The 17,318-nt window shown below is 39.2% G+C and overlaps 1 protein-coding gene across 18 annotated transcripts in view; it reads left to right on the top strand.

The window, feature by feature from the left end:
* The window catches only part of CPLANE1 (ciliogenesis and planar polarity effector complex subunit 1), a 180,190-nt gene that overhangs the window by 37,334 nt on the left and 125,538 nt on the right, over positions 1 to 17,318 (top strand). For 14 of the 18 annotated variants that reach the window (XM_073343779.1, XM_073343777.1, XM_073343776.1 and 11 more), the window contains 7 exons: positions 5,076 to 5,179; positions 5,292 to 5,474; positions 7,830 to 8,076; positions 12,066 to 12,221; positions 13,094 to 13,857; positions 14,461 to 14,672; positions 16,315 to 16,395. In XM_073343779.1, coding sequence (XP_073199880.1) covers positions 5,076 to 5,179; positions 5,292 to 5,474; positions 7,830 to 8,076; positions 12,066 to 12,221; positions 13,094 to 13,857; positions 14,461 to 14,672; positions 16,315 to 16,395 — 1,747 coding nt within the window. Of the gene's footprint in view, positions 1 to 5,075; positions 5,180 to 5,291; positions 5,475 to 5,714; positions 6,974 to 7,829; positions 8,077 to 12,065; positions 12,222 to 13,093; positions 13,858 to 14,460; positions 14,673 to 16,314; positions 16,396 to 17,318 lie in introns of those variants that run through there. The other 4 variants (XM_073343782.1, XM_073343786.1, XM_073343788.1 and 1 more) reach the window with 3 other exon arrangements.

Below are 17,318 nucleotides of genomic sequence, written 5' to 3'. Positions count from 1 at the left end.
AAGCAACATGTTGCATCTGCCATTATCCTGAATGCTTAACAGTCAGGCTACAGCCTGAAGCACAGAATGAACACAGCCCTGGCATGAACTGTTCTTTGAGTAATGGTCCCTATTGTATTCCACTGTGGGAGGTTATGCATGTGCACCATGTGCCCGCAGCTGGTGAATTTGAAAAGTGTCTGTTGGTCTGTGCGTGTGACCTGGCTCACCTCATGCCTCCATCTGACAGGATAAAGGGCGGGGCAGACCACCTCTGCATTTCCTTCTCACCACTACATACTCCTTTTCGTAACGACCAGCGTCCGTAGCTTCAGCTTTGTCCTGCAAAATAAGAATTAGTTTTGTAAATAGTTTTAACAGTTATACAGTTTTTATAGTCTACAGTTTAGTGTTTTATAGATGTATTATAGATTTATTCTCTTGGACATATTGCTCAGTAGCTTTTCCATCATAGACCCTATGAACCACCTCACAAGAGACAGAAGGTTCAAATGACGTGCTTCCCCATAGCAACAGGCTATGTATCTCCATCTCAGCCCCTACCTTGATGTTGTTTTTAATGGGCGCTTGAGAGCTGCGCGTCACTAAGCCAAACACTTCCTGACCCCTACACACTGTTTGGGGGTTGTTTAGCACTCTTTTCAACACCTGAAGTGCAATAACAATGGACAAGTGGGTGGTGAACATCATCCAATCTGGCTAAATCATAGAGTTTGCATCCCTATCTCCCCCCAAAAACCCTCTCCACCCCTGTTCAGGAACCACTTTCACAAGAGTATTCTCAAACAAGATGAACTCCCTATTGTAGTGAGGATTGATAGAATTCTTCCCTATGCAATACAAAGGGAGTGGGTTTTTCCTCTCCTTACTTCCTGTTACTCAAAAAGAAGGGCAGTTGGAGACCTATCCTCAACCTCTGCCATCTCAACCGCTTCATTCACAAATTCAGATTTCTCATGGTCACGTTGGAATATGTATCGTCCCCAGAGTCTTGATCAAGATCTTCTCAGTAGTAATAGTAGCTCACATCAGAAGTCGTGGTCTCATTGTCTTCCACTGTCTCGCTGACTTTCTCCTTGTCACCAGGAAGCCTATGCATCAACTTTTATGATGCTGCACCTCTTCTCTTCACTGGGAGTCAGAGTAAACGCTGAAAACTCCAGTTCCATGTGGCAAACTCCAGTTGCATGTGGCAAACTACCAAGCCCTGTTGGTGAAGTATGACTCTAACCATATTCTGAATTCACTCATTTTGTTGAACATCTGCCACAGGACCAGAGGGAACAATTTCATGCTCTCATTTTGGAGAGGAAATTGCTAGCTAAAACCTCCCTCCAAGGTACCCTAGATTCTACGGACATGGCTTCTAGATCCCTAGCCAAAGCCTTCACAGATCTTTGGACTGTTAGAGGAGATCTAGACCCCAGAAAAGGGAACCCCACCCCCTTCTACAGCTACTTTATCTACACCTCCCTGGAAGAAACTGTTTTTATGTCCTGGACAAGGACCTCAACCTACCTACCTTCCCAGATCATGTGCTGAACAATTCCATCCAACCCCCTTTTGGACATCAGGTATCCCACTTCCTCACTGTCTTGGAATAGATTACCTCAGACAGATGGATTTTGGAGGTGATCAATGTGGGGTATTCCATCTTCTTTCACTGACTGAGATCTCTTGAAACAAGAGGTCCGGTCTCTTGTACTCTTGGGGGCAATGAAGTCATTTCCCCCAGAGTTTGTCAGAAGGGAATTCTGTTCCAACTATTTCCATGTTTCCAAAAGGGATGGAGGTTGGAGACTGATCCTCAACCTAAGAAACCTGAATCCTTTTCCAGGACTACAGGATGGTGACACTAGCCACTATAATTCCATCCTGAGATTGGTTCGTCATCCTCGACCTCAAGGATGCCTAATTTCATATAGCTATCCACGCTTTCAGAAACACAGCCTGCAAACAATTGCAAGGACCTGCCTACAACTTGTGGTCCACATGACAGACTCCACATTCATCACACTTTAGGCGAGGCTGCACCTTAGGTGCTTTCAGATATGGCTAAGGTCTGTGTTCACTCCAAACAGATACAGTTTTTCCAAACATGTCACAGTACCTCAGAAAGTTCTAAACTCTCTCAGGTGGTGGTGTTGGAAGGTCTGTGTTGGAACCCCATTCTCACATTCCCCACTCTGAGATCCTTATAACAGATGTTTCTCTTCTGGGATGGGGAACTCGCCTCACAACCCAGAGCAAGTGGTCTGCACAAGAGGTCACAGTCCACATCACATCCACATTCTGGAGCTGAGAGCAGTTCATTATGCTTGTCAACGCTTCCTTCACCCCTCAGTCACTTTAATGCTGGACAACAGAGCAGCAATATATTCTATCAACCAACAGGGCAGAGCAAGATCCCTATCCTTATGCATATAGTTAGTAAGGATATGGTACTGATGCATCACCCGTCAGACAGACTGCTGAGATTTCTATCTCCCAGGCCTCGAGAATACAGTTGCAGACTCCCTAAGCACATGTTTTCTTTAGGACCATAAACAGTAGCTCAACAATTCAGTCTTCCACAGCATTTGTCAAATCTGTGGTCTCATAAAAGCAGACCTCTGCCAGTCCAAACATTAAATGTCACCTTTTCTGTTCCAATGGAAGATACGGTGTCAACTCATTGTGAGATGTTCTGATAATACCATGGCCTATTGTTTGCTTATCTGTCTCTACCTCAAGACCTTATTCAAACTTCATCAGGAAAGAGTGAAGGTTATTCTCCTAGTGCTATCCTGGCCAAGACAAGTGTGTACTTGAATCTCCTCTACCTGTCTGTGTCAACACCTCCCTGACTTCCTCTCAGGAATCATCTCTTATTACGGAACTCTGGGACCCTGATCCATCCCAACCCTTCCTCCTTGAACCTGAGATCGCGGTTCTGAAATGGTTCTCATGCATGGCACTAACCTGTTTGGGTAAGGTCCAATCAGTTCTCTTATCTATCAGGAAACTTAGTACTTGCAAAACTTATCTTCAAAAGTGGAAATGTTTCCACTACTACTGTTCTGTTCACTCTTCCCAAGCCTCAGAGGTTCTGCTTTCCAAAATCTTGGATTATTTGTTGGATTCAAAGTTGCAAGGCCTTTCAGTTGAACTCAGAGTACATTTGACCATTATCACAACCTTCCATTCACCCCTCAGTGATTTCTCAGTCTTTGTCCATCCAACAACAGTTAGATTCCTCAAGGACTCACACATCTTGTTTCTGCCTGTATGGAAGCCAGCCCATAGTGGGACCTAAATTTGGTTCTCAGTGCCCTCAGGAAACCTCCCTTTGAACCAATGGCCACCTGTTCTCTCTTTCACTTCTCACCCAAGACTTTGTTCCTCATAGTCATCACTTCAGTTAGACAAAGGGAGAGCTCAGTGCTTTTATGGCTGACCTGCTATGTACTACCGTCTATAAGTAAAGGTTGTACTGCATCCTCATCCTCGCTTTCTCCAAAAGGTTTCTTTGGAACACCACGTTAATCAAAAGATTCGCCTGACAGTGTTCTACCCAAAACCTCATCTCTTTAGAGAGACCAGCCTGCATACACTAGACATCGGAAGGGCCCTCACCTATGTTGAAAGGAAAAGCCTGGAAAATCTGCTACCTTCTCGTTGAGTTACTGGTTGGGAGTCTTGTGCGGTGGAGCATCCAGAGTCCTACTTGAAGAAGGAGTAGAGATTACTTACCTTACAGTAACTTGAGTTCTTTGAGATGTTTTGTTTCTGTGGGTGCTTCTACCCTCCTTCCCTTTGGCTGTGGAGGCTCTGCTCCATGGTTGAGAAGGAACTGAGTGGTGGTAGGCCGTGGCTCCCTATATGTTGTTCTTTGGAGGCATGAGGTGCTGTTCTGCGTAGCCATGAGCCCGTGGCCACCTCTTTGCATTCTCCATTTGAGAGCACACACATGTGCATACGTCCTACAGTGGAGCACCGAAAGGGACAAACCATTTCGAAGAACTGAATTATTCTAAGATAAGGAACCACTCCTTCCATTCCAAATTCTTCAGGGGAGTGTGCTGTATTGGTCACAGACTCTTCTGTCCCTGTTCCCTTTCAAGCCTCATCCATTATGCCTCTATCCCTTCCAGCCTGTTCCTGTTTCAGTCCTGTCTTTTCCCTCCTCCTTGGCTCCTTGTTTCAGTCCCAGCCTCCCAGCATCCATTCTGCGTGGGACTGTTGTTCCCTGTCTATTCAAGTCAGTCGTCTTCCTTTTTCGTGCCACATGGGAGCCAGTTTTGGTGTGTGAAACCAGAGAGGACTGCAGCACCTGGGAGCAGCAATTAGAGGGAAGTCCAGCTCAGCCCCTATAACTGTGGGATGGAACATGCTCAATTCAGATGGAATCTTTGGAGAACTTTGCTGCCAAACTCTAACAAGTCAATGCTGAGAATATAATGAGATTTTGAAAGGTTTCCAATTTGGCCAAATTTAAGTACTTTTGCATGGGAATAGCAAAAGGCGCATCCCTGACACACAGGCAAGCTGATGCCAAATTTCAAATCCTTGCTACAAAAGTTAGAGGTTCTAGAGCTTTTGAATGTGAGAATTTTTTTATTGTGGGCAAAAGATTCTCAGATATTTTTCCTGGATGTGGTTGTATTGTTTTATCTGAAACTTTCCAGAAAAATTCAGTCTGCGGCAGACACCAGATAATTTCAACCCAAGTGATTAAAGTTTGCCAGACTTTCAAGCAACTGAAAACAAGGTCTTGTAATGGAAAATTTGGGCAGCCTAAGTATAGGCTGCACTGCCAGCTCTGCCTATGATTAACCTCTCTGTTTAACGAATATTGATATTATATGCCTAAATAAAGACATTACAAATCACAAGTTGATTTAATTTAAGTTACAAAGGTAAAAACGTACTTGTGTATTAATAAGCATGACTTATTATTTCTGCATATAGTAATGCAGACAAGATTTCAGTATGTAGTAATGTTTTCAGTACAACAAATCTAAGGCATAACTTGGTATTAAAAGTCTTATGGTCAATTATTTAATTTTTTTTGTGCTTTATTTTTTTCTTCCCAGGCAACTCAGATTTTGTTTATAAATACACTGAATTTTGTTACTGTTTCTGGTAGCCTTAAAGGTTGTAGTAGCAAGAATCATGTGGTTCCATCCAAGTTTGTCAGGTCAGTATCTGAAGAGTAGAATTTAAGTTATTCTAAGAAGTAAAATCATTGTTACCTTGATTTGATAGGAAAGTAGACTTGTAAAGCTATTAATTTTTTCTATCTTTGTTAGGTCATACTGGGTAGGTGACATGAGCTGGACTCCCGACAGCCTTTTTCTGGCTTGCATGTTAAAACGTGGCTCCTTGATCTTACTGACTTGTATGGGTGAATTGCTGACCTTGGTTACTTCTGGTTGCTCTATAGAATTTGGACCAGCAGAGTTTATTCCCTTTCATCCACTAATAACATACAGGTGAGACAACCTGAAAGTTCAGATTTTTTTCTTTATCATTTGATCATATCTTCCTTTCTTACATGTTTTCTACTATTTAAAATAAATTTCATCTTTCAAATTAAGTCTTTTGGTTTCTCTCTTTTTCTCAATATCTGTTTCTCATTCATAGTTCTCTTCTAATTCTTATAATGGCTTTTGTCCTGATGAAAAATTGGCATTGTGGCAATGTAAGTATAAATTATTTGTGGCTTTTAGGGCTGGTTAAGTTTTTAGATATTTCAGAGATTAACATTACCTAAAACCTGCATGTTGTTTTGTGATGGAAGAAATTCACTTTTTGTAAATGTTAACTTGGATTAATTTTTAATGCAAGGATAACTTTGGTGGCTCAAGAATTAATTTACTGGAATTTTCTAATTGTGAGAGTTCCAAGATGGAACACGAAATTATAGCAATTGTATGTGAAAGTAGGGTGTCTAAACAAAGCAGCTAGTTATATTTAAATAGCCTTTTGCAAGCCCAGAACCTTATTTTTCACATGCAATTTCTCACTCATATAAGAAGTACAGTTGTGCATGCATTTTTGTTCAGTAGTGTGTATCGCTATTGAAAATTGCTTCTTGAAAATGAACAAAAGGCACTTCTAATATGTTATAACAAGAAATCACACGTACAATAGAAAATTTTATTTAACCTTAATTATAAGTTGCAGGTAGTTACAAAATGTCAATACATACAAGAATCTTTAAAATACTTTTTCTGTGAATCTGATTCATTTAATTAAAGATCGTGACTGTTAGCACTGATGGATTATCGCCAGGTATCGTCTCAGACTACTCTGCCAGTGCATTTAAATCCTTTTCTACATTAATCTATGTATAGTGTTTCAAAATGCCTGCCATCATCATACGTAAGACAGATCAACTGTGTTGTTCCAGTTTTTGTCGTTATTTAAGCAGTGTGTCTGTTGTGGCAGGATGTGAAGCATTTTTAGTGATTCGTTTGAAACCAACAAACTCCTTTTCTCTTGTGACCTTAACTTTGAACCCACAGATCTCCAGAGATGAAAAGATAGCACATTAATTCACCACATTACCGAGCTCCCTAATGCTAAGTCCTCTAGTATCTTACTACTGGCTTTAAAAACCTCTATACTAACCATTAAGTTTCAGGCATTCTTGTAACTTTGTACATAGAGACGGAGAAAAAAAATTGCTGGCCAATAACTTAAAAGAATTTGAAGTTACATGCTTGCAAATGGTATTGCAGTGCACACTTTCGTTGGCTGATTTAAAAATCAGAATTTTATTTTTTATATAGGGGAGGCAGAGTGGCCTACTGAGTAGAGTACACCTGGGTTCTATTCCAGACTCTGCTACTAGACTACTGAATGACCTTGCGCAAGTCACTTCGTATCTCTGCCTCAGTTTTTCCATCTGTAGTATGGGAATAGTGATATTGATCTCCTTTGTTGAAGCACTTTAAGATCAGCTGATGAAGACCTATATAGGAGCTAGGTGGTATTATGATATGTGAAAGACTATTTGTAATCGTAATACAACTGTTTGTTCACACATTCAGCTATTTAAATTTTAGAGAACTTCTTAACATTTTAACTGTCAAGAAATGGAAATAACCAAATGTTTCACTGATAATTTGGAAATGCCATGGATCCAATCTTACAATGCATGTGCAAATACAGGGCCCATGGACTTCAATGGGAATCTTTTCTGTGTAAGGACTACAGGACTAGGTTCTGTGCGTTGTATTTAAAAATTGTTGTAGAATGGCCAAGGAGTTTATTTTTAAAATAGACACAAAATACTAGTGTTCTTTATTACTTAACATACATGATTTTTATTAGTAGTCATTTAGAGCCCCATCCTGCAAAGATTTATCATGGACTTAACTTCTGATTAGTCTCCATGGGTCTACTGATAATGCATAAAGTTAAGTATTTGCGTAAATCTTTGCAGAATTGGGGCCATATAGAGGACCATAAATTGATATGTTACTATATGATAGGTCTACATAACAAAATTCAAGATGTCAATATTTTGCTGTAGTAATTAGCAAGTAGTTAATTAAGGTTAAAAAAAGGCCCGTTAGTATTTGCACATTTTTCTGTTAAGCTTAACTTCTGTATTATGTCACGTTATATTATAACTTCCAACTTGGTGTTAAATTGCTTACACTATTACTTTGCCATCTTGCATTTGTGCACTTTTTGCTTAAATTTTCCCCTTGGAGAAAAATTGCATAAATTGCAAAAATTATTTTTTAAAACAAAATATGTATGTTTGATATTTTTATTTAATAGTTTTGCATATATTTGCTTTATTTTTTCTGATATATTTTTATTTTATTTGCTAGACCGCAACAGTCTGTGCAAGATTCTAGTCATTCTCTTGGTTCATCTGCCTCTGAAAGTGATCTTATGAGACAGAGATTTTCTGTAACATCACACTCAAGATTACCCTACCTCATTGTCTCTGATGGGTATATGGTTACAGTACTTAGGTTTTCTGATAATCTTTTACCGTCTGGAGTTATGAGGTCACTTCTACTTGATTCAGCCCAAAGGCTTGAAAAGATACATCAGAGTCTGATGACACCTAAGGTACTGTTGGGTTGAGTGGTGGTGGTGGTTTTTTTGTTTGTTTGTGTGTGTGTGTGTGTGGGTTTTTTTACATTAGAGGTTTTTTTTTTAATGATGAAATTTTAGTCAAAAGGAGCAAATAGTAAACACTATAATCTCAGAGTATTACAAAATGCTTTCAAAGGCAACTGTGGAGTCATGTGCCTGTTTAGTCTTCGAAAGAACAATCATGATATATTCCTTTTAGTGCTCTGTGGAGGAAGGTTTTGAGGCAGACTTAGAATGGCAGTGATTTGAAAATCAGGCTCTGAATTTAAGTGAAACTGGATTTTCTTATATGCCCATGGAGAACAAAAAATGGTAGTACAGCGACTTGTTATACCTCAACCCTGTTCTGCATAGGCCACCTCTAGTGAGTAAGAAGGTAATTTTGCTTCCTTGTCATTTTAAGTCTTTGGTTTCTGTCGAGACAGTCCACGAAGTTTCTGGTTGTACTGTGGACATCATCACTCCATTGAACTCCAAAGCAACTGGATTGAAACCAGCAACTCATTTCACATAGATCAACAGCTATTGGAGGGTAACAGTTTTCAGTCACTAGCAACTGGGGCGAAGTTTGAACAAAAAACTTAGAGCTGACAGACCTTTCAGCTCTATTTCCAACCCCCCACAGAGACTCATTCAATGTTAAGCGTAAAATGGGATTTCCATATATCCCAATGGAAGCTGAAACCAGTTTGCATCACCATCACTTTGCAGGTGCCAGCAAGTATACTTAGTTTATGGAGATGATCTGTTTACTGGGATAAATTGGAACAGTGGGAGAGGATGTGAGAATTTAGGGGTGAAATTCTCTTAAGAGCCTAAGAAGGGATGGAATTGTAAGTATCAGTAAAATTATCTATGGGATCAACTGAGAGATCAAGAGGAGAAGGATTCTTTGAACGGGGATTAAAGGCACCATGTATGTTAGCAAACGAAGAAGACCGTTTTGGAAGAACAAAATCAAATAGGATGAGAGAATGATTGCTGATAGATTTGGGGTGGGAAGAGAAGATGAGTTTGATATGAATTATGTTGAATATGTGGCGATATAGGTCCATTGCAGTTTGATAAATTGAGAGTATCCAGCAGGGAGATGAAGTTATAGGCAAGCTAATTGAAAGGCAGTCAGCCTGGATGTAAAATTTCCCAGTGCTAATGAACAAGAACATATCTGTCAGGGTATAGATATGTCCAGATTTATTAACACACTGCACCCAAAACCATAGAGGCATAGAAAGCGAAGTATTACGTTACTGTGACCTTGTAATTGATCATGATTTTTTTTTTTTAGTATTTCAGTTTACATTTGTTGAATAGGAAAACATATTAAAAGAAGTGAATCAGAAGTAGAGCCCTTATTTGAGATCTTAAAAACTTAATGCAGGGTAACACAATGAATCTGAAGATCATCTTTGACTACTTATTCTCCATTTTCCCACTTACGCAAGCTGTACAGAAATCCTGCCAGTTATTCTTCAAAATATCTATCTGTTCCAGGGTTCTGATCTCTTCCTTCTATCCCTACAGCTAAAACATTTGTTCAGGCTATCTGATGATCTTCCCTCTTGATTATTGTAACATCTTCCTCCCCTCGGAATACTGATACCTCCAGTATTTAGAAAATACAATTACCAGATTGGTTTCTTTGCTTGTTATTCTAACCATGTTATCCATCTCTTTAAATTCCTCCACTGGCAGCTTCTCCTATATTACATGAAATTCAAGCTCTTTTCCCTATTCCATCCAGGTGCCTACATAACCTTGTCCTTCCCAACATACTAGTCCTTGTCTCTTTTTTTCATTGCCCCCATCTTATCTGAACTGCCAGGGATGGCAGCCTTAACACACTACTTCTCCCACAGGTGTTTGTCTATGTGGAGAATGTGGGAGATTTCTGTATTATTTCTATGAATATTACATGTGTCTCAATTTATCTATCTGATATTAGTCTGTATGACTGCATGGATTTAATCAAAACGGGAAATGAAACAATGACAGAGATGAGATCCCTCCAGAGGGAATGCCAAGGGTCTTCAACAGAACTGTGGGGGAGCTCTTCAGTGGGAAATCTTCACCTGCCTGACCCAAGGCGGATGGCCAGGTTTATTTTCCCAGGCTTGAGCCTAGGATCAAAGAGACTCTAATCCATTAAAGACCCCTGCCTAGAGAGGAAGCGATGGACAGGGGAGCAGTGGCTGAAGGTTAGTCTCTGACAGAGAGAGACTGAGAGAATGCTGCAGTGGTTGATTGTCTGTCTCAGCCCAGGAGTAGGAATGTCCAAAGATGTAAAATTTCACAACTTACTCTGAAACCTGTCATTCTTTCCTTGTAACAGCCATGTTAGTCTGTATTCGCAAAAAGAAAAGGAGTACTTGGGGCACCTTAGAGACTAACCAATTTATTTGAGCATAAGCTTTTGTGAGCTACAGCTCACTTCATCGGATGCATACTGTGGAAAGTGTAGAAGATCTTTTTATACTTGGTATGTGGTTGCTGGTGTTGTGTTGCATACCACACAACAGAACCATTAACCCAAGAACCTATCCTTGCAACAAAGCCCATTGCCAACTGTGCCCACATATCTATTCAGGGGACACCATCACAGGGCCTAATAACATCAGCCACACTATCAGAGGCGCATTCACCTGCACATCCACCAATGTGATATATGCCATCATGTGCCAGCAATGCCCCTCTGCCATGTACATTGGTCAAACTGGACAGTCTCTATGTAAAAGAATAAATGGACACAATTCAGATGTCGAGAATTATAACGTTCATAAACCAGTCAGAGAACACTTCAATCTCTCTGGTCACGCGATTACAGACATGAAAGTTGCGATATTACAACAAAAAAAACTTGAAATCCAGACTCCAGCGAGAGACTGCTGAATTGGAATTCATTTGCAAATTGGATACAATTAACTTAGGTTACCTTGCATAATGACTTAGCCACTCCCAGTCTCTATTCAAGCCTATTTCCCCTTGTTTTTTCCTACCTCCCCCCCCCCCCCAGACGTTCTTGTTAAACCCTGGATTTGTGCTGGAAATGGCCCACCTTGATTATCATACATCTTGTAAGGAGAGTGATCACTTTAGATAAGCTATTACCAGCAGGAGAGTGGGGTGGGGGGAGGTATTTTTTCATGCTTTGTGTGTATAAAAAGATCTTCTGCACTTTCCACGGTATGCATCCGATGAAGTGAGCTGTAGCTCACAAAAGCTTATGCTCAAATAAATTGGTTAGTCTCTAAGGTGCCACAAGTACTCCTTTTCTTTTTAAGGAAAGAATGAAGTTTGGTTAATAGTTATGTTTAAACCTTCTTGGTTATTGTAACCCATTTCTCTGAATACTGTGTTCTTGTTGGCTAATAAATAATACTTCATTTTGAAGAGGCTGAGCTGTGTCATTGCATATATTTTCTTGTTAGAGCTCCTGACAGAAGACTTGTACAAGAAGCCAAGCAAAATAGGCCCTTCTGAAGCCTAGTATGCAGTCTGAGTGACAGAATTGCAGGACTCTTTTGAGGGAAGTGGAGCCCCAATCCTATTACTAGGAATGATGCACTCACAAGGAACTGTGAAGGGGTACAAGGCATAGCACACACTGTGATCTGTGGTGATCCACTTCTCCCACAAGCATTTCTGCACCTTCTTCCCCACTGCCTTGTATACAAAGAATATCCATACTATGTCTGTCAGTCTGTTATTTCCATGCATTTAAATCCCTCCTGAAGACCCGCTTCTGCCATGATATGTAGGGGAAAAAAACAATTGACTGGTGGTGTTGCCCCTTTCCCATAGCCCTTTGTGTATTTGCCTGTTTGGCTCTCATATTGTAAGTTCTTTAGGTCAGGAATAATTTTTTATGTTTGGAAAGTATCTAGCATGTTGTGGGTGTTACCAGAGACAGACAAATATGTAATAATATTAAGGTAGTTTCTCTTACTTTTTGTCTCCTACAGTTGAAAGGGAAAAGGCTGCAGTTGCGATCATTGTCTTCTTTAAAAGCTAGCCTACTGAAACAGCATCGAAACCAAAATTCTACCCTTTCTACCATTCCAAAATTCCTGCAAGAAGAAGAAACAGCAGAACTGAGTGAGAAAGCAGCAGATTTACAGGTATTTAACAGCACTTTTGTATTTACTGTATAATTAATGCATCTGATCTAATTTCTGAATATGGAAAAAAAATCTAATTAACCTGAGCTCTTTTTTAAGTCATATTCTGAATATTCTACTCTTACTAAATTTGCTTAAATGATTTTACATTAAACAAATTCTTAGGAAGAATTTTAATTTTATTTTGGCTTATAGGGTCTAGAAAATGCACTGATTTTCTTATCAGTCATTTTAGCAGGATGTTAATGGTTTTCAAACATCTTCTTAAAACAAATGATTTTTTTCAGAAATTAATTTACTTTTCCAAAAATGCATGCTAATCAAATGCATATTGTTTAGTCCCTTTCTGTTGCTGTTCAAAATCTAGTTCAATTGGGAATTGCACCTTGAACTGTAACAAAGAAATCTATTCTGAGTGTTAAGCTTTGACATGTATTGCTACTTGTGTACTTCATAGATCTTAACATCTCTTTAGGAAAAATGGCTGTATGTCAAACTCACCATGCAGCCTTTTAAATCTGCTGGGTACTTTTTTTGAGGATCTCTTCTGTAGAAGCAAATTCCTCTTTACCCGCATTCTGAGCCACCATATCTTGTGCTTTGCAGAATGGTTCTTGGACCATTGGGTCAGAGAGATTATATAGCTCCATCCTTATTATTTGGGGCAGCAAATGGAGTGGGGAGTAGAGTCCACAGGCAGAGACACAGACACACACTCTGTGCTAATTGCTTTTTGAATGTTAGGTTATTTAGAATGCATAGAGGTTTCGTATATAAGGCCTGTTAATCTTCACTGTGCCCCTTCATTAGCCTTGCTTTCAAGAAAATAGACACAAATCAGATTACATGTGTGTTTTTTCCCTTTAATTTAGGATTATGAAGAGGAATCTGATGATGACAAGCAGTTTCAAAATAACTCTTCTACTTTCTGCAGCCAGGGACCAAATTCATTTTTCAGTAGAGCTGATCAAGGCCGGTTGGAATTTGCATCAATGTTCGACACTGTTCATGCGAAAGATGATACTGATGCAAAAGATGATTTATCTATGGAACTAAATTCAATTCAGAAAAACCTTCTTGCAGCCTGGGGGATAGGGATTTCAAAAAATGTGCAAGAAAAAGATATGCTGTTGAATTACACAGTAGGCTGCATTACCCACCTTTTCAGCATTCTCCAGTTCAGTAAAAGCTCTTTACTAAACCATGATGCATTTTTAAACCAGTCTGAAAAATATAATCTGTGGATGCATTGCATCTTAAAACATTTTCAGCAGTGTTTAACTGTCCTGTACTGGGATGTGAGAGACAGACAGACAGTTGGGCATTTGGTAAAGCTGACATCACAGACTGTAAAACTGATGCTTATTCAGCTCCAAGATCAGTTGTTCTCAGAATACCTTTTGGGGTGCTTCTGTTTGCTGAAGATGGTTGCACATAGTCTAAATGGGAAATTCACACCTTGTTATGAGATAATGTCTGCATCCTCCGATGTTAACACTACTATAGAGCTTGACTCCCTGATTGTGCCTATTTTTCAAGTTCTTGATGGGAGCAGTGCTCAGAAATTTCGCTCACTGAATTCTCTGCTTAAGATACCTCCTCAGACAGTAAAACTCAATGAAAAGCCAGAAAACAGGTATGATTGTTAATGTGCATTAAAACTTTTTAAAAATGGGATTTAATTAGTTTCTCATTGTTCTATTAGAGAAGAATTACAGCAGCATTTTATCTCATCACCACTCTATACTCTGAAAAGATTGTGGTAATTTATTCAAGCAGGCATAGTAATTCCATGCTATTAGAGTGAAATACAGTGTCATATATTTGTTTATTTGACAAAGGTACTGTTATGTTTGTACTAAGTTCAATAAAACAAATAACAGTGTAGGAGCAACACCTGGGTGCATGAGTTAGTATGATTCTTCTGAACACTAAAAGCTGTAAATTATTAATCAACATTCTGCACAATAAGTTTAGTAAACAAAAGGAAAACAATACATAAAATATGGTTCTTAAGAATATCCAAGAAAATATATGAACATGTTAATGAAAAAATTATAATTGGGAAATATAGAGCTGAAAATCAAATTATGGTGGAAACATTCAAGAAAATATTACTTTAGCTGTAATATAATATACAAAATAACAAGTAAGTTTGAGGAATAAGACAGAATTATCCCTCTGTTTCAACTAACCTGTATTTTTTGTTAGTGATAGTGTACTACTTTTTGATCTACAGGTTGATGATATTGTGGCGGTTATTATATAAACAAGTGCTTTGGTATCGGACTCAACTAAACAGAAAAATATCTAAGGATGGCAAACCATTAACTGAAATGAAGATTGCACATGAAGAATCCATTGTTGCACAACTTCTAGGTCATATACAGGCAGTCCTGCAGTCTTCAGGAGAGACCTTGGAACAAACCCAGAAGCTCAATTCTGTGATTGGTTAGTACATTGGAAGGAACTGTAATCAGATGACAATTGTATGGACTGAATTTTAGATTAGGTACAACTTATTTGTAATTAATAACTGACTTGATCTGTAATTTATTTGCTGAGATAATTATAGTTGGAATTCATCAAACTTCTGAGGACTCACAACTGAAGAATCGTAATATTTTATGGCTAACAATATTTCTACGTATAGTTTAGTGGCTTAATCCAAAACCTGCTGAACTCAATGGAAAAACTCCACTGACTTCAGTTTGCTGAATCAATTTGAAATACTTAGGCATCCTGGTACCACAAATCTGAATCCTGACAAGGTTGAGACAGTTTTGTCTCTTCTGAAGTAGATAAAGGGAGTTCCGGGCACTTCACTGTATGTTTGTTTTTCAGCTGAGATCTTACAAACAGAGATTCTATTCAAAGTTCCATGCCACTTTCCTCTGGCGTAGGAGTTTGCTGATAATGGTGTCTTTGGCAAAAAGGTTCCATCCTCCCATTGTTATGCTGGTTGTTCACCTGGCTTTCACCCATTACCTCACAACATTTCATTTATGTGTAGATAAGGCGCTATAGTTCTCATGTAGGCAAAATCCAGTTTACTTCAGTGGGAGATTTGCCTTTTGGAATGAAAGGGAATATTATATAAAATTTGAGCTGCTATTATTTATTACTAAAACAACAAAGCAGGTGATGTGAAAGTTGGAAAAAGTAACGGGAAATGCTTATCACCATGAATAAGATATTATATGTTTTTGAACCATAAAGTTTTTAATTACATATACCACAGGGGCGGCCAACCTGAGCCTGAGAAGGAGCCAGAATTTACCAATGTATATTGCAAAAGAACCACACTAACATGTCAGCAGCCCCCCATCAGCTCCCTCCACTCCAACCTGCAGCGTCTCCTGCCCGCCGACAGCCCTACCAATCAGTGCCTCCCGCTCCCTCCCCACACCTCCCTCCCACCCAATGCGATTAGCTGTTACGCGGTGCACAGGAGGCTGTGGTGGGGAGGGGGAAGAGCGAGGGCATGGCAGGCTCGCGGGAAAGGGTGGAGTGGGAGCAGGGCCTGGGGCAGAGCAGGGGGTTGAGAACTCCCCAGCACATTTGAAAGTTAGCATCTATAGTTCCAGCCCCGGAGTCAGTGCCTATGCAAGGACCCGTATATTAACCTATGAAGAGCTGCATGCAGCTCTGGAGTCACAGGTTGGCCTCCCCTGACTTAGCATTTCTGAATTTACTGTTAGTATGCTAAAAAGTTAGTTTATGAAAGCTTTGTGGAAAGAGGTTGTAACCAATTTTAATTCCACTTTAATAGTGATTTAGCAGTCAAAAATGTTTAACCCAAAAAAGTCTGTAATTCAGAATTATTATTTTCACCCCCCTTCTCCCAAATAGTCACTTGTCTGGAATAAGAGTGGTTTTCCAGCCACTGAGAAATTTGCACATGTAGTAGCTGCTGTGGAATTGTGCTACCATTTATGACAGCTTCTCTGATATACTGTTTAAAAATCATATATTTAATAACAGGCAAAGATTTGAACTGAAATAGAAACAGATATATATTTGTGTGTTTGTATGTGTGAAAAGATGTGAATACTTCACATACTTTGTTGACTATATTGTATTTTTTTTAAAGGTGAGGAACAGTTTCTTCTAGGCTCATATGAAGAATCTGTGAATCTGTGGAAGAGGGCTCTTCAAGAAACCAAAGCAAAAGGCAAGGGAAAAATGGTGTCGTGTTCATCTTTTCAGTTTTCAGATGTTTGCACAATATTCTGACAAGGCTGTTCATACTTCTCTGCTGTAGTTAACACGCTGCTAGCACTTTTGTAAAAGATACCTATTTTCCAGAGTTATCCTGAAATCAAAATTTGCTCAGGAATAAAAATTGAGTCCAAAAGACTTTTAAGTACTTTTGAAAAACCAAAGGACAATTACTACAGAAGTTGTAAAGTTAAAGGGGGAATTTGTTTTAAATAAAAAATTCTGCTGAAAATCCATTTGGTGAGCGAGTAGACTATCTGGAATGGACTTCCTGGTTCATTGAGTCCCGTTCCCAGAATTGCAGACAACCCCATTGGATAATACTGTTCATAAGGTTATCAAGCTCTATCTTAAAACTAGCTAGGTTGACCCCACTATTCCTATTGGAAGGCTGTTCCAGAACCTCAAACCTCTGATGGTTGGAAACCTCCTTCTGATTTCCAGCCTAAACTTATGTATGGCCCATTTATATCCATTTGTTCTTGTAGCAGCACTGTCCTCTAGATTAAATAGCTCTTCTCTTCCCCTGCTGTTTACCCCTGTTGTATTTATAGAGCGTAGAAAGGAGTAAAGAAGTGCTCCAGAATCTTTACATGGCTATCTTTTGAGGACAGCCACTCGTATCTTAGGAGAGGAATAGTTCTCAGGTATGCCGAGTGGACAGCGGTTATATAGGAGGTTTTATGATTTTTTAAAATTAATTTTCCTAAAGAAACAATAAAAATGCAAAAAGGTAAATTACTTGCAGCTTGTATTTGTCACCAAATACTGCACATTTCACAGGATATCCAATAAAATTATGCAGTTACACAACTTTACACTTGTCAAAGCTTCAAGACCAGCTAATACAAAGTCAGACAGTATTACAGAGATGTA

The sequence above is a fragment of the Lepidochelys kempii genome, chromosome 5 (genome assembly GCF_965140265.1).
Source record: "Lepidochelys kempii isolate rLepKem1 chromosome 5, rLepKem1.hap2, whole genome shotgun sequence".
Taxonomy (NCBI): Eukaryota; Metazoa; Chordata; order Testudines; family Cheloniidae; genus Lepidochelys; species Lepidochelys kempii.
This window is presented reverse-complemented; position numbering and strand designations above follow the sequence as displayed.